General features: G+C 59.6%; 2 protein-coding genes across 2 annotated transcripts; both read right to left on the reverse strand.

The window, feature by feature from the left end:
• Positions 1-4508: 4508 nt before the first annotated feature.
• LOC142594841 (uncharacterized) lies at positions 4509-10712 on the reverse strand. Its single transcript, XM_075720770.1, has 8 exons — positions 10658-10712; positions 10082-10202; positions 9074-9249; positions 7884-8062; positions 7245-7398; positions 6831-6955; positions 5022-5811; positions 4509-4525 (listed from the first exon to the last, which is right to left on the reverse strand). Exons 1-8 carry the CDS (start codon positions 10710-10712, stop codon positions 4509-4511), a joined length of 1617 nt encoding a protein of 538 aa, XP_075576885.1.
• Positions 10713-14292: 3580 nt separating this feature from the next.
• On the reverse strand, positions 14293-21636 carry FAAH2 (fatty acid amide hydrolase 2). The gene is made up of 11 exons (XM_075720591.1): positions 21460-21636; positions 21197-21279; positions 20717-20850; positions 20165-20374; positions 19621-19740; positions 18914-19049; positions 17969-18086; positions 17188-17307; positions 16144-16255; positions 15280-15474; positions 14293-14612 (listed from the first exon to the last, which is right to left on the reverse strand). Exons 1-11 carry the CDS (start codon positions 21634-21636, stop codon positions 14437-14439), a joined length of 1581 nt encoding a protein of 526 aa, XP_075576706.1. The 3' UTR covers positions 14293-14436.
• Positions 21637-21999: the final 363 nt, after the last annotated feature.

Below are 21999 nucleotides of genomic sequence, written 5' to 3' on the forward strand. Positions count from 1 at the left end.
AGCTCCTGTCGGGAGAGAAATCACGCAGGTCTGAACCAACAAGTTCACATCTCTATAGTCTATCAGCCCTGCAGCCCTCTCCATGCACGTGCTCCAAACACATCATGCTTAGTCTCCAGCTTTTGGGGCTTCCATAGTCCCCACCCACACACATCCCAGGGGGCTTCCCAGCCAAGGCAAGCAGCTAAGAGCACCCATCTCCTGACCTGCTGGCCCAGCAACGCGGCGAGAGATGCAGCAGGAACCGGTGGCCTGGGTCACGTCGCAGCTCAGACCTGTCAAACCGCAGAGCCTTTTTGGGCTGAAGGATGGGGTCTGGCAGGACAGCTCTGAGGCTGCTGCTCAGTGCCACTCCGGGGACCCACCTGGAGCTGCAGAGCCATCGCAAAGGCACCTTGCATGGCGGGGCTGGATAACAGGGCCTCGCTCAGCGAGCCTGAGGCCCTGCGGTCCCAGGTCCCTTGCCAGATATGCAGCCACACACCGGATGGTGCTTGGGATGGCTGCAAGGATTTGGGGTGGCTCTGAGCTGTCCCAGAGCACTGGCAGGGCAGCTGCAGTGACAGGCAGGATGGAGAGCAGGCAGAGCAGGGTGGGCACAGGGCCATGGCAGGTCCAGCGGGTGGGCTGCAGCCCGAGACACTGCTCTGCATCTCTGCCTCCCATGGCTCTCAAAGGCCAATAGGGATCTTCCCTTCGTTCTGGCAGCCTGCAAAATATTAGAGCTTAATTTTTCCCTGTCATTTCAGGAGCTGCCGTCTCCCTCATGTTTGTTAGGTCCTGTGTCTATGTGGCGGCTGCAAAAGTCCCATTAGCCCCCGCATAGCAATTTTCCACTCTCCAATACTTTTATAGGCTAGCAGCTCAGCTCTCTGAAAATTAGTAATAAGAAATACCCTCTTGCATAGTCCTAAACCTGCTGTTTCTAGTAAAGAGTTGTTTTCAGCTGCATTCCTCTCATTGCTTTGATCTGGTACCGGCAGAAGCTGAAAACACCGCCAACAGCACGGAGAGCAGCCAGGAATGAGCCTATCGATCATGGTGAGTCAGAGCTTTCACAAACCTCCGCACCAAATACCTCCAGGCACAGCATTGTGGCCGTGGGCCTGAGGCCAGCATGAGAAACAGCAGCCGACCTCCGAGACGATGGGCGCTGCGGAACCCGGCTGGATGTCGGAGGACCCATCACTGGCTCACCCATCTCCAGGCTGCGGAGGGAGCGTGGGATGCCTGCAAGCACAAGGTGGGAGCCAGGAGCGTGCACACGCCTGAGCGCTGCGGCAGTGATGGAGGGACCCTGCTGGGCATCCTGCTGCACGGGCTTGGCTGGGGCTGGGGGCCTGCCCCTGGACCCAGCTCCATCCTCCAGCACAAGCCTGTCCTGCTCAACGCGTAACGCCTGGCCAGGCAGACCGGAGCAGGGTGTAATCCAGACACACTGTACCCAGACGCTGAGCTGTGCACGGTAGTGGCAGGTCTCTGGGGCATGCCGGGACCTCACCCCCGCAGTGAGCGTTGCACCTTCTTGCTGTGGCTCTGCAGAGCCCCACACGCCGCTCACACCTCTGAGGTGAAGCAAAAAACCCCCTCTCGCATCCACTCGGAAACTTCAGCTGCTAAAATGCCACCTTGAAATGTCACAAGCCCTTTGCCTTTTTCCAGTCTGCATGAACATCTCTGTTTCATACCGAACAGGGACACCTCAGCTGCTTCAACCACCCCCTGAGCTGGGGTGAGTCCCTGCTGCCGGTGAGTAACTCGCCTGAATCACCCATGGGGATCCCAGCAGGTCACCCTGCCAAAAACTCAGAGAAGAGCTGCTTTTCTTTTGATCTTTAACAGCCTGGCAGACATTGCTATAAAAGCACTGTCTGTGCCCTGGCGCGAGCCCAGCATCCAACAACAAATGGCCCAGGTCTCGGCTGGTGCGGCATGGACTGACGCAATGCACGCTCTTTGCTTGGCCTGGAGGACCTCAAGCTCAGGATGCGTCTCCTTCCCAGAGTCTAATGGCACAAACAACCAGGCAGCTTTGAGCAGTGCTCCTGTTGAATGGTCCCTTGCGAATGCCCTGCCACCACGCAGTGACCTTCAGGAGCGGTGGTGGGGCTGGAGGCCACGTTGGCCCTGCCAGGGATGAGGTGGTCAGTCAAAGAGGGCTCCACATGCCTAGGGTTTGACTGTGACCTTGAGACACACTGGAGACTATGAAGCACAAAGGGGATGGTGACCAGATGCCACAGTGAATGATGGGAAGAGAGCAAGCCCAGGCACATCATCTCTGTTCACACCTAAACAACAGCCCAAGGAGGTTGTCCTTGTCTTGCTGGCCAAACACTCCCCATCACCAAGGGCAGCCCAGGACTGCTGTGGGATGCTCAGGGTTGTGCAGTCTCCACCTTCAGAAGTTTTCAAGGCCAGACTGGAAAAGACCTGATCAACCTTGTCTGGCTTCAGGTTGCTGACCCCACTCTAAGCAGGAGGAGATTGCTCCCAAGGCTCCCTTCCGACCTTGACCTGCTGCGTGGGGACATGGCACTGCTTACTGAGCTCGCTGCCTGCAGCCAGCATCCTGGAAGTAAGAACATGCCTGCCTTTCTGCACAGCTGCAGCACCGCACTGCTCCAAACCTCAGCTCACAGCGCAAAGCCTGCATCTGAACACCACCCGTGAGGAGACAGCTTGGCATTACCCATCTCCAGGTGAACGATGCACAGATGTGTGCTCCCCGGTGCAGACGTAAAGTGGTTTTTAGTGCTCATCCCAGGCTGCACATGTGATACTGGCCAGCTGCAAATGCAGTACTAGCCAGCTGCAAACGCTCACGTTACTGAGACTGTCGCATGGGCACACATATGGCCAAAGGAAACGCTGTGGTCCAGCTCTGAAGGAGCTCAGCACTCTGACACAGGGCATAACAGACATAGCTTATGAGACCAGACCAGCAGGATCAAGAGGTCAGGCTAGAAGAGACTGAAGGAAGATGCAGAGAGCTGTGGGGAGAAAGGGAATAAACTGTTCCCTGGGGAACAGGACAGGAAACCACAACATGGAAAAGTGTGATGCATCCTTGGGGAAACCGCCAGTGGAGAAAATTGACCATTTGTGGGGAAAGAGCAGGGTCTCCACTCCCAGAGGTCTTGAAACAGAAGCAGGACACATCTCAGGCACTTGTCAGGGAGCTCAATCACCGTGAGGTTCCTGTTCACCCCGCTGAAAGGATGGTGTGGCCGTGGGGCCACAGAGGAGGAAAAGCAGGCACACGGTTTTGGGTCCATGAGCTTTGGCAGAGCAGTCACAACTATAGATCAAATGCCTCAAAAAGCTTCAAGTTAAAAACAATAAGAATTGGGATGGTGGGAGGGAAGGTCAGCGTGGAACATTTTGCTCGAGGATTTACAGATTGCAATGTTTTGGCTCCTGTGTTTGCCTCAAAACCTCAAATCCTCTGAAGTCTGCCTGATTTTAGCATGAGGGAATTCTTCTGGCTTGGCTTTTGGTTTGCTTTCTAAACACCTGAAAATTAAAAAGGCCATTTCATGTGACCCAAAATGATGGCAGAAACCCAAATTTTCATCTTATCAAAAAGAGAAAGTGAAACAAATTAAGGAAAATCAGACTCCTCTTTCAACTGAGCCTGCGAGGAACTTTGTCGGTAGCAAACAGCGTGTGGGTAACACGCGTGTTCCTTCGAGCAGCTCTTGGGACCATCTCTCTCCTTTTTTTAAAAAATTCAGCTCAATCTATTTAATAGACCACATGTCCTCACATCATCACCGAGGGAGATTTTTGCTAATGAGATGCACAAAGCACAGCTGCCTGCTGTGAAGCAGAGGCAAAGCTGTCCCAGCAGCATCGCTGCCCAGGGAGAGGACACCTCTTCGCCGCGGCTCAGGAACGCTCAAATGGGGCTGCCCCACAGCCCCGCTCAGCTGCCAGAAAACCACAGCCGGTGCTGCTGCAGGTCTCTGTCTGAGTCAGCCGCGGCGGCAGGGGAAGAGGAAGGCTGGCAACCTGGCAGAGGGAGGGCAGAGTCGCCCCGGGAGGTTGCGTGGCCGGTGCGTCAGGGATGACTGATGGGGTTGGAAAGCGCCCCGTGCAGCCCTGCTCTACCCAAAAGGCTCCCCAAGGCTGGCAGCGCTCTCCCCTCTGTCCCCCCACCAGGTGCCTGGATGCTGGACCCCAATTTCTCACCTGTTCCCAAATCTGGCTTAAATCTTGTGAGTCCAGCAGCCTGGATTTGACCCCCAGAGCTGGAATCCACCAATCCCAGCCTGCTGCAAAGCTCAGCGCTGCCTGACACTGGCGGAGAGGGTTTCCCCTCGTCTCTGTGGCCGCAGGCACAACCTCAAAACACATCCCGGAGAAACAACCGCAGGGCAGGGATCCTCAGAAGTAAATTGCCCCGGTGCTGGCAGAAGGAATAATATAACTATCCAGCAGTTGCTGAAGAACCTGCCTTTTCCCACACGACAGCGACATGCAGACCAGCTACAGGTGCAATTTTCTCAGGGCAGTGCTGGTTCTGTAACACAAAGAAGAATCACAGAAGCCAGTTTTCCATAATAATTTAGTGTTTTCTAAAAACAGCTCCAGCGCACAGTCAGTATTTCCAGACAAGTTAAAAAAAAAAAATCTCCTCTTTCATTAAAGAGGTTTATATATATATATATATATGAGTATATACATAAATTTGCATTAGTATATATACTGTACACACACATATATATGGATAAATAGATAAAAGTCTTGGGGCTTCAACTCTGGTACCTATTCCTTATGCTTTGGTTCAAGAGCACCAAAACCACAGAGGGAAGCTCTGAAGGTGCTGATCTCACCCATCCCTGGCAACCGTGCCTGCCCACGCAGGAGCCTGCCCAGGCCTGTCCCCAGCAAGGCACAGGCAGAGCTGAGCAGGTAGCCATGGTGGCTGGGGCAGCTCCGGGCAGCACCTCGAGCTCTGCTTGATGCCGTGATCCGGATGCCGGGAGCTCCCGGCACGCCTGCCTGCTATGGCTCACCGTCAGCTGGGGGACGCAGCTCATAGCCGGAGAAGGCAGCTGCCCGCAGGACGTCAGGGGGCAATTGGGGCGGCTTGCAGGGGCTGGGGAGGGGAACGCCCGGTGCTGCCTGCTCCAAGTCATCCTGCTGCACCATGCTGTCACCCGGCTGTGGCTCAGTCCCACCGACACGCGTGGGCTGGACAGCACGGACGAGCTGCCCTCCATCTTCTTCCTCGCTGGCTGGTAGCTTCACGGAGCTGAGCAGTACCCAGTGCCTTGCCATGCCAAGGCTCTCCCGCAGGTCCTCCTGGCTGCAGCTCCTGCCCAGTGTGGGCAGAGGAAGGCAGCTGCCTGCTTCCAGGGCTGGGAACTGGCATTTGGAATAAAGCTGGAGGTGCAGGGAGAGCCACGTCTTGGATATCTGGTAGGCCCCGTCACCTGCGTAGCTCTCTCTGGTCAGTCCCACTGGCACCGGCTGCTCCAGTATATCATCCCCATCACATGCCTCCCCATCCTCCTCCAGCTGCGATGAGACCTGGGAGCCTAAGGCATGCCCCAGCTGGCCATGGGTGCAGGATGGGTCTCTTCCCTTGTGGCAGGCTGGCCCAAACCCGTTGGCACAGTAGCCGCTCGTGTCCTGGGAAAGGCTTTCTCCAAGGAGCAGCGGGACTGCGGGCATTGTCTGCTCAGCTGCAGGTGGCCCGCAGGAGGGGATCATGGTCGGCAGGAGCAGGGCAAGCGAGTCCTCCTTGAGCTCAAGGGTGGGCACCCTGATGGTCACACTCAGCTCCCCGTTCAGGAGAGCCTGCTGGGAAACAAGCGGGGAAGCAGTCAGCCTCAGCTTGCTGGAACCTCCACCAGCCTGGGGGTGATGAACCCTGGGGAAGGGAACGGTCCGGGACAGCCCCTCCGCCGTGCTCACACCCGGGAGAAACGCAGGCAGGGCTCTGCTCACTGCAGCACGGGGGTCTGGTGCTGGGGGACGGTCACAGCAGCTGTCACGCTGCTGCTTTTCAAGCTACACCCCAGCTGTCAGAGGCTGATGGAGGAGCTCTCACCTGCTCAGAGATGCAAGCAATCCCCATGCAGAAGCCAAGAAGAACAGGAAAGCAAAGGGAGCTGGTACTGAGCTGGGCCAGGCAAGCGCAGCAGCCTGCCACCTCCTCTCCACACTGGCATAGGGGACTTCTTTAGCTTAGCAAGCTGGCTTTGTCCCCAGAGTGCTCGAGCGGCTGCTCAGCCCAGGCTGCTGCCACCCCCAGCACTGGGAAACTGGGACTCAGGGAGAAAGGCTGTCCTGGTGACTGGTTTCCACAGGGCTCAGTCCTGCCGACCCAGAACACGTTTTGGATCAGCTCAGCAGGGCTGCAGCCCTGGGAGCCTCTCCGAGCCTTGGGGCTGCAATTATCCCAAGGGCAGAGCAGTGAGGGGCTGCATCTCACCCAGGCTAGGCTGTCTGTTTGCTTCTCTTCCCCTCTTCCTCCCCTTCAAGCTGTTGTAGGTGGACATGCAGCCAAGCAAAAGCCAACCACCTCAAGCAGAAGGCTCCTAACACCGAGGGCCATACTCGCAGGCTACGTGCTGCCTGAGACCCCCTCCTCCAGTGTGACCCGTGGCTGACTGATGCATCCCACCAGTATCTTCTCCTGCACAGCAAGGCCTGGGGGTATGGTGGGTCGGACGGGGGGGAGGCACCTGGGCACCGAGAGGGGTTTGGTGGTGCAAGAGGCGGAGGGAAGGAGGTGCTGAGCCCCCTGCAAATGCAGGGGACCCTGGCTCAGCCGCGGCACACGTGGGGTGGAGGATGGAGGAGGATCATTCACTCACAAGTGTTTTCGGGAGGTGCATCTCCGAGGGGCTGGGGAAGACGTGCAGCTGGATGAAGCAGAGCCCAGCCATGCTCAGCAGCAGGAGGACGCCACTCAGCACGGCAAGGAGGACCCAGGGAAAGCCTACCAGGAGGTCACAACAGGCTGTCGTGTGGTGTGGAAGGACCCCAGCCCGCACCCCCCACAGCCCGCCCTACGCCAGCACTTCCCCAGAGCCCCCATGGCAGGCTGGGATGTTCAAGAAGGAGATGTGGGGCAAGCCCAAGGTGGATGGTGAAGGAAGGGTCCCCACAGGGCCACCAACCCTGACCAGAATGGCTGGGGGGTGTGACCCACACCTCCAAATGTGTCTGTGCCACAAGCAGGACCTAAGATGCAACTGCAGCGTCCGAGCTGGCAAGAGAGCTCCCACCTGCGGGGCCTGCTGGTGTCACCATGCACTGCTCAGCCTCCCGGCTTTGCTCCCGAGCCATGCTTGCGGCTGCCGTCCGGATGCAGTACTGTGTGCTGGGCTTCAGGTAACTGAAGGTGCATGGCTCTTCTTCCCCGCTCCGCTTGCAGGGCACCTGGAAGCAGAGGGGACGCGTGGCCAAGGAGGCTGGAGGTGGGGTCTGCGCACTGCTCCACTCCCCAGTGCAGCCTCAGCACCCCACTTGCCCCATGGTGTGGAGCACAGACTCTCCCTCCCTGCTCCCCAGCACCTTCAGCACTTGTTTCTTCACCCCAGGAAGCATTCAGGTCCCAGAGCATCTCCTTAAACACCTACTGCATGCTTTCATCTGAACAGATATTGTTACAGGTTTTTCTTATTCATGCAGTCTAGAAGAGGAAAGGGATCTCCTGCCAACCCCAGGTTGTGAGTCCCGAATTGGGAGTGCAAAGCATCTCATGCCCGCTTGCACTGCTGGGTGTGGGCAGGGCTGGGGCAACACAACGGGTGCAGGCACTACCACACCAATCACCAATGCAACTGGACGCGGGTATCTTTGCTGCACCAGGAAAGCTTTTCCAAGTCCTGTGCCCTCCGAGCCTTGCCCACCCCACCACGTACTTGCTGGACGAGCACGTCCCCTTCGTACAGATTCAGCCAGTACCACAGCTTCAGCAGCACTTGGTCGACCGGCTCATAAGAGCCAGTTTTGCTTCGGTAGGGAGTGAGCGGCATGATGATATTTACGCTGAGGTTGTAACCCTGGAGCAGCCAGGACAACTTGGGGGGGCCCACAATTGCTGTAGGGAGGGGGGGAAAAAAAAAATTGGAGGAGGAAAATGAAGCCCTTCAAAACAGAAGGCAGGCATCTAATTTCTCTAGAAATGATGTTCTTCTGTTGGACATCCCACTCCCAAGCACACAGAAACTTCCTCAGGTCTAGCCTGGTGGCACTTTGTGCTGTGAAACCAGCTCCAGAAACGGCAACCACCACATCTTTGTGCAGCCAGTGCTGCCTCTGCCTCCTCTGGTCATCCCAGCACAGACCTGCGAGCACCTCCGGCTCCCTGCTGCTGAGCGCTTCATCTCCGAGCATCAGGCAATGGTCTAGAGACTCATGGCAGAGTGCAGCAATTGCTGTTTTAGCTAAGTGCATCTATTTCCCAGCCAGTTGGATGCAGAGGGAATGAAAAAGGGAGCCCAAACAGCTGAGGTACATCTCATTTTAGCTGCTCACATGTTCAGTTCATTGCGACAACCCCCTATGAGGTGGGCTAGGGGAAGGTCCTGAAATTTTTCCTTCCTCCAAAAGACAGGCAGGCGTTTTGGACAGGACAGCCAGCCTGTGACAGAGAAGAGGTGCCCGTGCCCTGGCAAACACGACAGCCAGGGCAACGGCAGCTTTACCTTGCTGGAACAAAAATGCCCTCACCCAGCATCTCCCAGACCCATGGCGGGGACAAACAGGGGTGCTTTTAAAAGGCAAGCCTGGAGGAGTTTCCTCTTTCCTACCCCATCTCACCATGTTCTCCAGAGACCCAAATTCTCACAGCGCCTTGGTGGCCTGGGGCCTCCCATCCGTGGTCCTCACCTCACTGTGTCTCCTCCTCTGTCCCCTTGCTCTTCACCCAGCCCTTCTCCAGCAGCTCTGCTCCCATCCCTTTCCTCCGGTCGGGGCTCTTGGCACTTTTCCCACCAGTATCTTCATATCATTTCCCACCGTATCCCACCAGACCTTTCCGAGGACCCCTCTCCCCATTTGCCGCCCGGGAAGAGCAGGAGCTTGGCTGAAGGAGCTCCCTGGTCCTTACTGTCTCTGTAGAGCTGCAGCTCGCTGGAATAGGCCCACTTGGACAGCTCGCCTCTGGCCACTGCTCTCACTCTTGCCCAGTACATATCGTGGATCTTGTCGAAATACAGCTCGCACACCCAGGAGGAGCCGGTGCTGTTCCCCCAGCAGGCATCTGCCTTGGTCCAGTGAGAGGCTCTGCCCATGGAGGAAAATGTAGGGATTTCTCCTTTTTGGCACCTTCCTAGCCAAAAAAGAGGGCTGCCTAGCCATCACCATCCCGTCCAACTAGAAAGCGTGGGAGAACACAGATATTGGCCAACAGCATCCTGGGCTGCATTAGGAAGAGCAGGGCCAGCAAGTCAAGTCCCCTCTCAGCAGCACCGGTGGGACGGCACCTGGAGTGCTGTGCCCTGACCCGTGCTCTCCACTACAAGAAAAAATGCGTCCACACCAGAGAGAGCACACTGAAGGGCCAAAAAGATGACCAAGGGGTTGAGGCACCTGTGGTATGAGGGAGGCTGAGCGAGCGGGGACTGCTTAGCCTCAAAAGAAGGTGGCTTAGGAAGGAGGGGGTCTTATCAACGTGATGGAGCAAAGAAGATGGAGACTTCTTCTCAGCAGTGCCCGATGAAAGCACAAAAGGCAGCAGGTGCAGGTTGAAATACAGGAAATTATGTTTAAGCATAAGGGGGGAAAAAAAAAAAACAAATCCAAACCCAAAAGCAACCAACCCCCTCTTCTTTTTTTTCCTGGGAGGGTGACCAGGAAAGGGAACAGGTTGCCCAGGCAGGCTGTGGATGCTCCATCCCTGAAGGTGGTCAAAACCCAGCAGGACACAGTCCTGAGCTGACCCTGCCTGAGCAGGGGACGGACAAGCTGGTCTCCAGAGTTCCCTGCCAGCTCCGCTATTCTGTTACTCCATGATATTTACTGCCAGATAATAATCCTCTGGCTACCGGGGGTCCCTGACAGCCCTCTGCCAGGGTGCAGGGGGACAAGCCCCCTCTGTCCCCTCCGCCCCACCTACCGTGTCCTCCACTCCACCTGGTACGTGGCACCGCCGGGCGAGCCAGGGTCCGGCTCCCACTGCAGGCGGACGTGGAAGTTTTGTGCCTCCAACCTCACATTCCGCGGGGGCAACGGCGTGCCTAGGGAGGGGGAAGCAAAGGGGTATCAGGCAGCATCGCTCTGCTCTGCAGGGGCCCGCTCCTTGGGCATGCTGCATGGGTCTCCCTGCTTTGCATAGGCATCGTGGGTCTCCCTCCACCCTACAACCCGCAGCTTCAGTCCCGCATAGGCAAACACCGACTCCCTGCCAGGCTCAGGCAAGCGCTGGCTGCCAGCATGGTGCTCAGCATCCGCATCTCACTAATCTCTTGCACGCCCTGGAGCATCCTATCTGCTGTCCCTTGAAAGGCACCGAAACCCTGATATGATTGTTGGTGACCATGGGGTTTTTTTCCCCGTCACACCCTGAAGACCACCCAGCTCCCTCCTCCCTGCAGGTACCTTCTGTAGGTCTGAGAGTTGCCCCCGTGCTTCTCCCCCCGCCGCAGCCAGGGCCAACCCCAGCCCGCCGTGGCAGCTCTAGAACCGGACTTACCCCGGAGCAGGGTGCAGCTGGCCAGGGACAGCAGCAGGCTCAGAGCAGGGCTCATTCCGCCGCTCCCTGGCCATCTGCTCCCAGCTCTACGCTGCCGCGTTGGGTGCCATGGCGAGAGGACGAGTGTGCTGGAGCTGTTCTGCCACCTGCAAACACGTCAGGCAACTGGAATCTGGGATTAGAGAAAATATTTTTTTTTTCTGAAGCTGTGGCCAGCAACACCCGCTGCAGGCACACCTTACACGCAGAGGTTGCGTGACCGGCCGCAGGGAACCCCCTGCTGCCCCCCGAGATGGGGCGAAGCAGCGCCGGGGCAGGTGTACGTGCTGCTGGGAGCTTCTGCTGCACCCACCTCTAGCTGGTTCCCTGTGCGCTTGGTCCCTCCCTAAAGGCAGCGAGAAGTCACGCTGCCGGTGTCACCGGGACGTGGGGCTGAAAAAGATCCCAGCCCGGTGCTCGCACCGCTCGCGGTGACTCAGCCTTGTGCCGTGACTCACACTGGCACAACTGGTGATACGGCTGCGGCAGCACTCCCAGCCCTCACGCAGCCTCCGTGGAATGGGGAAGGCGTCATGTGTGCCAGCACCCGGCCAGGTGAAACGGGGCACCCCAAAGCACGTCTGGGGTGCTGTGCCCCGAGGAGAGACCTCGGTCCGTGCGCGCCATGGAGGCTGGTCCCGCCAGGCACCTGCGCTGCAGCCCTGCACAGCCCCGGGGGTACGCTGGGGCAGCGCCGCGGCACGTTACTACCCCACTTCCTCCTCCCTCTCTCCGAAACCTGGCCAGAAGCTCCTTACCTTACCCTTGCCCCAGCACTCAGCTCCTGGGGCATTTTTCCTCCCAGCTCTTGCTGGCTACAAAGGTAACCTTGCTCTCTAGGGAGGGACATGCGAAGGCTTTGAGGCCACCAATACTGACCTCCAGTCGTGGGGACACGTGCCCCAGCGAAGGCAGGGAGCCTGGGGCCAGCTCCAGAGGCAGACGGGTGGGAGCATCTTGTTGGCCAGGCTGGACGTGTGTAGGGCTGGCTTGCTCCCACCCGTCGCCTCTTGGCTCTTCTCATTTTGTACGGACTCTGCATTAACGTTATAAACGTGACCGCCTTGGCAGGTTCGTATGAAATGTTTTCCGCATGCTTTCCATCCCTTGCAAGCACTCAGAGTTGGAAACAAGGAGGAGCAGCCAGCAACCAGGGATGGGCAGCTGCAAACTGTAGGCAAAGGCTCCTAGCCCCGAGGTGAGACCTCCGAAATGCCAGAGCTGAAGCGTGGGCAGCAGGTTTACGTTTTCCCCCTGCTCTGACACTAGCACGAGCCCTCCCGGCTTTGCGGCAGCCCTCGGGGAAGGGGGCAGGGGCTTCTCCCCAGAGGGAGAAGGGGCCCCCGGGACTGTTCCCGGGACCGGTGGAGGAGCAGAGCAGGGGGTCAGCTCCCTGGGGAGACCCCGGCTGCCTGCACGGGCAGGGACAGGGCTGCTCCCGCTGCAGGAGGAGGCAGCACGCTGGGGGCCAGCACTTTTGCAGCAGCAAGGGCGGCTGCAGGATGGTCCCTGCTGACCCCAGCACACCTGGTCCCTGTCCGCCTTGGCCAGAGGGAGATACCCAGCACCCCTGCCCGTGTTGTGGCTTCTGTAAAAACGTGGTTTAGCGGCTACCCCATCGGCTGAGACTGCGGAGCTTAAAACCCCTCTCCTCAGCGCATCCCCTCCTTTGCCTGCATCCCCCATCGCCACGCCGCCCTGAAGCATCAGCGCTCCCCCCTACCTCGGGCTGCGCAGCTGCTGAGCCTTGCTGTGACTGGAACCCGCTGCAGCAAAGGCAGCGGCGCCGGCCGTGCCCACCACGGTCTGTTAAACACAACTGCCTTCAGCTCAACGCTCCCTCCTTAGGCTCCAAGAGCGTTGGCTGGGGGCATCATCAGGGTCTGCCCAACTCCCAGGCAGCTGGGGGACAGGCCCGCGTCCTCTGTGCCACCGCGCTGGGCGGCTGCAGCAGACTTACCACGGCACCGCACGTGACTTGGTTGGTGGTTCGTGCCCTTTTTCCTGGGTCTGGGTGGTTTTTTTTTTTTTTTTTCTCTCTTCCTTCCTTGTTGATGGTGTCTCATCTGGCTGCAGGTTCCCCAGCCTAGCAGCCCTCAGCCAGCTCAGCAGTGCCCTCTGCGAGCGAGCGGCGAGACGCAGCCTGTCCCCAGCACCCTTGCTGCACCCAACCTTAGCACCCAGTGCCCACGTGCCCCCTTGCAGGGACCATGGGCGGCTTGGGGACAGAAGGCAGCAGCACAGCAATCGGGCCAGGACCAAGGGTGACGCATGGCAGGACAGAGACAAGGCAGGAGGTCCCCGCAAAGCCAAGGCTGGGGGGAGGTTTTATGCTTGCCAACAAGCGCTGCGGACTGGGCTTGCAGACCTGGGACCCTGCGCCCTACTCTGCCCTAGAGACCCCAAGGGACCCGCGCATGGCTCAGCATCGCCGTAGGAGCCCCAAGCCTTTGGCAGCCCGTCAGGGAGAGAAACCATCAGGGCTTACGCTTTCCAAGAGCGTGACGCTGCGCAACCACTGCAAGACTAACGGAGCCATCGGCAGCGGCACCGACGGAGCTCGCCAGCTCCCTTCAGCTCTGCGAGGAGCCGAGCAGACGCCGCGAGTCCGGGCATGTTAAAGCAAGAGCCCACCAGTGGCCGAGTGCCACCCTCGGGGCAGACGCCAGCACCTTTGCTGCTGCCCCTGCGCTGCGCCCGCAGTGTTCAGCGGCCTCGGCGCGTCCCACAGCACGAGCTGAGACGGGGCCGGTGCCTGGGGGGACGGCAGGGCAACTGCTGTGGGGAACAAGGACACAGAGCCGGCAGCGAACCGGACAGACTCTTTTAATACCACCCTCGCTGAGAACATCTTACGCTTGCTGCCCATCCCGGAACAGCCAGCTGCCCGCGTTTCTGCCTGCACCCGCTTGTGGGGGCAGAGGCCGGGCAGCTTGGTAGGGCGGGTGGCAGGGACAGGGGACGCCGATCAGGCTGGGTGATACCCCGGGGTGGAAGGGGAGGATGACACAGGCAGGAGATGCTTTAAAAGCAGTCTCAGCACACAGAGAGGAGCATTTAAAGAGCTCTTCCAGCACCGTCAAAAGCTCACAAGAGCAAAAACTCCTTCTCCCTTGCCTGCCAGCTCTGCACTGGGCAGAGCCCAGCACCATCCTGCTTCCAGCACCTTCAGCCCTTCTCTTTTTGGTTAGAGGGTGGGGGAAACCCCTGTGGCAGCTGAGGGAGGCTGCAGGGGCTGGCAAGCCTGCGGTGCACCGGGTGCAGTCCCAGCCCCGCGGGCAGGGTATGGCCAAGGAAGACGGATGCATCGAGGGAGCCCCGAGGTGGTGCTGGTCGGTTGTCCCCGAGCAGTCTGGCAGCACCTCCTCTCCCCAGCCTTGGCCCAGCGTCCTCAAAGCAGCAGGCGTCACAGAGAGACGGCCATCTCCACGCCCAGGAGAAGACAGGTGGGTGCCCCGGGCAGGACGCGGGCACAGCCTGCGGCACCGGGGCTCCCACGGGTCCCCAGGGAGGGCAGCTCTCTCCCCTGGCAGAGGGTGCTGCAGGGAGCAGACGACTCCAGCAGCAACAGCCCGGCTTCCCCGGGGCTGGAGGCACCGCCAGCTGCTCCCAGGAGGGCACAAGGCAGGGTGCGGAGGGAGCAGGTAGTGCCATAAGGGGATCGGGCATCAGCACCCACTGCCGCCTTGCTAGGCACCACCGTGTCCATCCCTGCGTCCCTGCAGTGCCAGGAGCCCAGGCTAAAGTTTCCCAGGTAAAACCCATCCTCCAAAGGCCTTCTCCAGGTACCGGGCTACTGCCAGCGTCAGGTGGTCGTTGTAGGAAGCTGCCACCAGCTGGATGCCCAGCGGCAGGCCCTCGCTGCTCAGGCCCAGAGGGCACTGCGTCACCGGCAAGCCCAGGACATTGAAGATAGCTGGAAGAGAGAAGGTTGCATCAGAGCAAGCGCAGTAACCGGCATAAATCACCACCCAGCTCTCCCACCCCCGGCAGGTAGCTGCTGCCACACACGGCGCTGGGCTCCTGGGAGCTGGTCCTCGCTGGAGCAGTGCAGTCAAGGCAGTGCAGAGACACGATGACACGGGGACATCGCTTGCCAGAGGTTCCCGGCACCCGCATCACATACGCAAGTTGCACCCATGAGTGATGACACACTTACGTTGCACTTGCTGCAGCATGCCAAGATCTGCTTTGGACATACCTGCCCCAGGCACCATCCTTCCATTACTCCAAAGCCAGACAGCATTGCAACACAGCGCTGGCATCAAGGAGCTCAAACAGCGGGGAAAGCCATGTAGAGCACCCCTGACTGCACCCCAAGAGATGCCGCGTGCCCCCCCACCCCGAGATCAAACCTGCCCCGCTGTGGACAGCGGGCACAAATGCCACAGTTTTAAAGCACAACCATAATCCTTGCCCCATGTTCTGGAGCAGCAAGACACCCCTCTGTGCTGCAAAGCCTGCTGTCAGTGATGGAAATACTCTGGCTAAAATACCCCGGCTCCCAGCCTGCAGTGCTGCAGCAGTGAGGGCATGGCTGCCACCCCTGCCTCTACCCCAGCAGAGGAGTCGGGGCCGCTCACCTGTGTAGGCGAAGTTGAAGGGCATGCATATGGGGGAGTGGTGCCTGGGAGCTATGGTGGGGTGGGAAGGGTAGAGGAGCACCCCGTCCGGCCCCAGCAGGGCCTCCATCTCCTCCTGCAGGCTCTTCCCCATGCTCACCAGCTTGGCATTCCCACCAGGGTTGAGTTTCATCAGCTTCTCGGTCAGCCCCAGGGCTGCAGGGCAAGGGCACAAACAGGAACAGAGAGAGAGCAAGAGGACCGTGGGTCAGGCAGGCCAGAAAGCGCATTGCCCGGCCACACGCAGCATCCCCCAGCTCCTACTGGGGCCCCCAAGCCCCCCTTGCTGCCGGCGCGCTGGCTCCCACAGTGGATTGCCCCCTGCACGGCTCTGCAGGCAGCGTCTCCCCAGCTTTGCCAAGCAAAAGGCTTTCAGCCTGCCCGTCGCTTCAAGGAGTTTTTCCAGCCATTGGGATTGAGCAGAGCTGGCGGAGCGACCTCAGCACATTAGACAGCAGCATGACAGCACTAATTAGGGTTCTCTGGTATCTGCTGCTAAGAAACGAGATCAGTGCGGACCCCTGACTGGCTCCCTCTAAGCCCCAGCAGTTCTGGCAGGGCTCACAGAAGGAGCAAACCCTGCCTGCAGCTCCGTTATCCTCACTTCTTCTCCCAGGATATCCAATCCCAAAGATCCAGCCAGCTCCCCCTCAAGCATGCATTTGACTCGAAGACACCGAGCGTCATTACAAAAAACCAGTCTGAAGCTGCTCAGTGCAGACTCCGGAGTCCCTTCGTGGGGCACTGGAAGTGCACTATTTTCATTTAACGACTTGCCTGCCCCACCATCACTTCTGCATACTGCAGGGCTCCTCCCGGCCTTACCAATAGCTGGGAGAGTGTGGGAAGACATTCCCACGAGCCACTTTATCAGCTCCCACAGCGGCCACACCGGCTTCCCGTGATCCCCCAGCAGGTCCGTGAATAGCTGTGCCTCCTGTAACACACACACACACACACTCCCTCTATCAGCACCGTCAGCTAGCGCGCGATGGGCAAGAACAGCCTGACAAACGACAGCAAAAGCTCTGGCTGTCTGATTATCCCGACGCAAACCGTTCCCATTTTCAGACAAGAGATGCCTGTCGGGAGCGTTATGCAGTGCTAGCACTGATCCAGAGCGGCAGCAGGAGCATCTCTCCCTGCCAGAGACAGCAAGAAGGGGACCGCGCTCTGTGGAGGGAGAGCCCCCAAAACAGCACCTTTCAGTACCCTTCCCTGACACGATGCAAGGGATGATGCTCCGGATAATGTCTCCTAGAGGCGTTTACTGCTGTTACATGGCTGTGGGATCAGGAAAAAGGAGGCAGAGGGGGCCAGCTGCGCCCTCCTTAGCAAGGTGGGGTTGCTTTATTTTTCACAACCGCCTGTGTGGCAGAATGCACGAGGTATAATACTCCTGAGAGTTTATTTTTGCTACAAAGACTTCCACAGAACATGGGGCAGTGACTACCACACAGGCCTGCTGCTGAAAAGCTGCTAATCCACCGCCTCAGCCCTGGCACCCTAATGGGCATTAATCCCAACCCACGACACCAGGAGACACAGTACGGGGGTAAGAGTGAGGCAGGACATTGCCCGCTTGGCTGACTTACCACCTTGCACAGAAAACGTCAACATGCTAAAATGGCCTCTCCCTCCCTAAACCATGTTGCTCCTCTGCTGGGAGCCCCATCGTCATCTCATGCGAAAGCGAGAAGGGGCTGTGTGGCTTTGGAAAGAGATAAAGGAGGACTGTGGGGACAAATGGAGCAGAGAAAGCCCCCCAGCAGCTCCGAGAAGCCTACAGCTCTCCATGGCTGGCCCCACACAGCCCATTCTTCCCTGCTGCTGCCAAATTTGTGCCTTTGCCCGCTCGGTGTAAAGCACCTGCCCATCGTTGTCCTTGGATGACATCATGGCCGACCAGATCTGGAAAGAATACTTCATCTTGTGGATCACCACACGCTGAACTCGGATCCCCAGCTCGCCTTCGAGGTGCTCCACCACCTAAGGGGAAGAGTTTGTTTCTGCAAGGATGTGATGCGCTACAGTCAGTGCATGGAAACTGGGGACAGGAGAGAGCCCAGGAATAGCTTTGCTTTGCTGCCATGCAGGGGGTCCTGCAGCTCCTGCCCACTCCTCTCCGCCCTGAGCAGCGGGACCGCCTCCATCTGATAAACAACCTTGGAGCTCCCCAAACAGCCCTCCACACCGCCCCCAGCTGCGCTCCAGAAGAGCACCAAGAGCAGCACGGAAGATTTCACTGAAAACCAAAAAAAGCTCCTTTGCATGGCTAAATGCCAGGCAGCAGCCCTGGGAAGACCGCAAACACACAGCCATCCCTTTGCCGTGCGACATGCCACCAGGAGGTCTCCGTAACACGGACAAGATATGTTAGGAAAGCAAAATACAGCTATTGCAATGGAAATTGGGCCAAAAACTTTTGACACACTGGTGCACTCCACCACATGGGTGCCGCTGGCAAGGGCATCTGCAGCCACTCGCAATATTTTCCCCTTTTTTCTTCTTTAACACAGAAGGAAAAAAAAAAAAAAAAAAAAAAGATCTTTCCACTTTTTTTGCACTGGAAGCGCAGGACCGGGCCTGCTCTCCCCAGGTTTTATCTCCAGGCTCACCCCAGTGAGAGCCAACCTCTGTTCCTTCCTACCTTCTTTTGGGCCTGCAAGATCTCCTTGTCCACAGGCGACACAAAAATGGACCCGCCGTCATGATCCATGCAGTAAAATTTTATTTTCTCCAGCGACACCTTTTCATTCAGCTTCAGCCTGGGAAAGGAACGGCGCTTTTCTGTCCCCGGCTCCTCCCCGGCTGCCAGAGCTGCCCACACGCTTGTTCATGTGTCCTCAGGGCACCCGGTATGTCCTCAGGGCACCCTGCTCCACCCGTCAGGGACAGGAGGAGAGTCCCTGAAGACACACAGACACGTGCTGCCCGCAACCCATCCGGCTGCTCGCCCGCCCCATCAGTCCCAGCTAGTTCTGCATATTTGCTGCTGTTAGAAAAATCCTCATCTCTCAAGATGCACCTTGTAATTACAGACCCTGGCCATGGCCGAGGTTGGGATTGCACAAGAGCCATGGAGAAACAAAAGTGGTAATAGAGAAAGCAACCGTGTGCAGGCTGCGGCAAGAAGCAGGGCCTGCCCAGTCCGCATCTCCACTCTGCTCCTTACTGGTACATGCACGTAAAAGACTGCTTGGTTGCATGGACCTACAAAAAGACTAAAGGGGGCCATGGTGTGGGATGGAAAACTCATTATTCAACAACAGGAAAAAGCACACATAAAACCCAAAAGAACGGCCAGCCCCAGGAGGGGAGGGCCGTGCTGGGCGGTGCTGGCTGGAGCAGCTCACAGGCAAAGTCCTCCTGCAAGGAGGACCCGGCCGACCACAGCTGCCGGTTCCCCAGAGCACGGAGGTGCTGGGAAGGACAGTCCCCGCTGCAAGGGCCCTGCTGAAGCCAAGGACAGAGGAAGGAAACGAGTAACAAGCAATCTGCGTAGTGCAGACCTGTCTTGTACACCAAACAGAACTGTCCCACTGTGCTGGCCAGAAAGTAGCTGAAGCAGCTTGAAGCAGCACGAGCAACTTACTTATTGATGCCAGGACCGGCCATGACCCTCAGCATAGGCTCCAGGTCCTCCGCGTAGCGGCACATGGGCCCCGTGCACAGGAAGCTGGTCCGCACCCCTTGAGCGTTTGGGAACTGGCCGTCGTTGGGCACCACCCCTGCGAGCAGAGGGGGAGATGTTGGGTACCGCCCCGCGAGCATCCGTGAGCATTGCCTCCAGCCGGGGCAAGCCGTGCAGGAGGGCAGCCTCTGGGTGCAGGGGGAAGCTGTCGCCCAGAGACTGCACGCATCGGCGGTGCTTGCAAGCTGATGGCAAGGCGCAGAGGGTGGGGAAAGGAGGAAAAGCCCTCGGCCAGGACACCAGCTGCCTGGGAAACACCCCAGCAGCAGATCCTGACCTTGGGAAAACATCCCATGCTGAGGATGCAATACCAAGGGTGAAACACCTCCCACGTGCTTGGCATTCTGCCACCCAAACAGCTTCCCGTTCGGTTGGGCCGGATGATCTTAAAGGTCTTTTCCAACCTAAACGATTCTGTGATTCCCACTGCTGAGACCAGGTTGCACCCATGCAGCAGGCTTGTCTGGTGCAAGAAGTTACCCGTCCCTTTACAGCAATCCCACCGGAGGCAAGCACAGGAGCGTCCCGAACAAGTTCCTCCCACATCCCGCATCCCACCTCCTGGCATTTCTGCTGGGGAGGAGAGGAGACGCCCATGCCCGCTCTACCTGTTGTGGGTTTATGGCCGAAGACTCCGTTGAAGAAGGCAGGCATCCGGATGCTGCCGCCAATGTCGGAGCCCACACCTATGACTGAGCAGGCAGCGGCCAGGACACCACCCTCCCCACCTGCATGGGAGAAAATACAGAAAAAAACCCCACAGGCTTATAGTGCAAGTCACCCAGCAAAGCAGGAGCGTCTCACGGTGGCTGCTTCCCTTTGCATACAGATGAGGTGGGAGCCACCCTGGCTTTAGCGATGCCTGGGGGACAGCTGGGAAGTGCGGGCCAAAGGGATTTTCCTGACGAAGTGCCACATCAGCACTGCTGTTTGCATGTAGAGTAAGACAGAGTGAGCCAAAGCGATGCTGGGTGTAACGACCAGGAGGTGCAAAGCAGCTGGACCTCCAAATGGCCTACTGCACTGCCCAGGAGAGGCCCACAAGCTCTGCAGGAACCCAGCAACAAATTAAAGCAGCGCGCAGAGGACTTGGGAACTCTCTTCTTGCTGCATTCTAACCCGCTGCTCATGTGGGACTGTGCTGAGGCTCACCTGAGCTGCCGCCCACGATCCTCTGCAGATCATAGGGGTTGTTGGTCCGGCCGTAGACCCTGTTGCTGGACTCGTACCACATGCACAGCTCGCTGCAGTTGGTCACGCCCAGCGGGATGGCACCGGCCTGCTTTAGCCGCGACACCACCGTGGCATCCGAGGTGGCAATCACGTTGCGGCGGTTCACCAAGCCAGATGTGTTGGGCATCCCTGTAGTGCCAGGGTCAACAGATGGAGAGGGGTGTCAGGGCCAGCTGCCCCGAGATCGCCCGTGGGGCAGCAGGCTGCAAGGCTGGTCACAGGGACCATGTCTGTGAGAAGCAGGTCCCTGGCCAGGGCTGCTCCTCCGAGGCACCACAACCCCCGCAGCGTTTGGGTGCTAAAAGCGAACACAGACACACCAGCCCAGGTGGAGGGGGGTGCAGAGTGGGGAAAGGGAAGCTCCATCCCTCCAAGCGCCCTGCCACAGCCACCCACCACCCTGGGGAGCATGCGGCCAAGAGGGAGCGCATCATGACCCATGAAGCTGGAGAGAAGCAAAGGCAAACACACCGTGCAGAGAAAAGGCCTCCTTGACGGTGATGGGAACCCCTAACAAGGGGAACTTCTCCTCCAGGTAGTCATCGCCAGGGTTCTCCGAAAGCAGCTTATCTACCTGCCGGGCTTCCTGCAGGGCCTCCTCAAACCTGCAAAGCAGCAGCGGGCGTGGATGCTCTGGCGCTCCTCTCCAGCCTCGGGGACTGGCAAGCAGCAGGTATCTCTGCAGCGCGGGCAGGCGCCAAGCGCACGGCAGGAGCCGTAACGGAAGACGAGACTTCCCCAGCTCCTCGCCGCAGCCTTTGCGAGAACCGCTCGCCTCCGCACCCGGCCAAACCAGCGCCCGCAGAGGCAGCGGGAGCAGCCCGGTGCTGCAGCAGGGGCAGCGGGGCTCGGCTGTGCCCCGGGTGCGATGCAGCACCGGGTGCGGGAAGGCGGGGGGGCCCGGAGGAAGGCGGCGGCCTTGAGCCACCTCCCCCTCTCCCCCCGGCTCACCTGTCCTTCACGACGGCGTTGATGAGGGGATTGACCTCCTTGATCCTCTCCACGTAGGCCTCAACCACCTCGACGCACGTCACCTGCATCAGCGAACGAAAGGGAAACCGCGGTCAGGTGCAGGCGGGGCCGGGAGGAAGGGGCGCGGGGCCCCGCCGCTCCCCCCCCACCCCCCGCCCGCCCTCCGCCGCCGGGACGTCCCCGGGGGGCGCAGCGGCCCCCGCCCCGCACGGCGGGCTGCGCGCCCCCCCGGCCCCGGTCACCTCCCGCGCGCGGAGCCGCGCCGCCAGCCGCCGGGCGGGCAGCAGCAGGAGCGGGCGGCGCGGGGGCGGGACGGCGCGCGGCGGCGCGGGGGCCACGAGCCCCAGCAGCGCCAGGCAGGCGCGCGACAGCAGCCGCAGCAGCAGCGCCAGGCAGCGCTCGGCGCGCGACAGCGCCATGGCTGCCCCCCCCCGGCACGCCCACCCCGGCCACGCCCCCCGGGGGGCGGAGCGCTGCGGACGCGGAAGTGACGCCACCGCGCCGCGCCGGGGCCTGCGTTGCCGCGGCAACCGCCCTGCCGCGCTCCGCGGGCCTTGCCCGGCGCCGGGCCCCCCCGCCCCGACTGCCGCACCCGGCCCCGGCCCCGGCTCGCTGTGGGGCCTCCCCCCGCCCCCGTCCCTCCTTCCCCGCGGGCTGGGAGCGCAGCGCTGCCCGCGGCGGCGGCGGGGGGACGGGCGGCCTCGCTAGGCCTGGCGAGGCCTACCCCCGGCCTCGCTACGCGGAAGCAAGGCCGGCGCTCTGCCCGCCGCAGGCGCGAAGGG

The sequence above is a fragment of the Pelecanus crispus genome, chromosome 13 (genome assembly GCF_030463565.1).
Source record: "Pelecanus crispus isolate bPelCri1 chromosome 13, bPelCri1.pri, whole genome shotgun sequence".
Classification (NCBI taxonomy): Eukaryota; Metazoa; Chordata; class Aves; order Pelecaniformes; family Pelecanidae; genus Pelecanus; species Pelecanus crispus.

Bases quoted from the DNA above. Each gene is read 5' to 3' on its own strand.
- LOC142594841 (XM_075720770.1), bottom strand. From the start codon at position 10,712: ATGAGCCCTGCTCTGAGCCTGCTGCTGTCCCTGGCCAGCTGCACCCTG. The intron at 9,250-10,081 runs GTAGGTGGGGCG...CTCCATGGGCAG, and splicing joins CAGGTGGAGTGGAGGACACG to AGCCTCTCACTGGACCAAGG. The intron at 8,063-9,073 runs GTAAGGACCAGG...CCCTCCCTACAG, and splicing joins GCTGCAGCTCTACAGAGACA to CAATTGTGGGCCCCCCCAAG.
- FAAH2 (XM_075720591.1), bottom strand. From the start codon at position 21,636: ATGGCGCTGTCGCGCGCCGAGCGCTGCCTGGCGCTGCTGCTGCGGCTG. The intron at 19,050-19,620 runs GTAGAGCGGGCA...CTCTGCTCGCAG, and splicing joins CGGCCATAAACCCACAACAG to GGGTGGTGCCCAACGACGGC. The intron at 18,087-18,913 runs GTAAGTTGCTCG...TTCCTTTCCCAG, and splicing joins GCCGGTCCTGGCATCAATAA to GCTGAAGCTGAATGAAAAGG.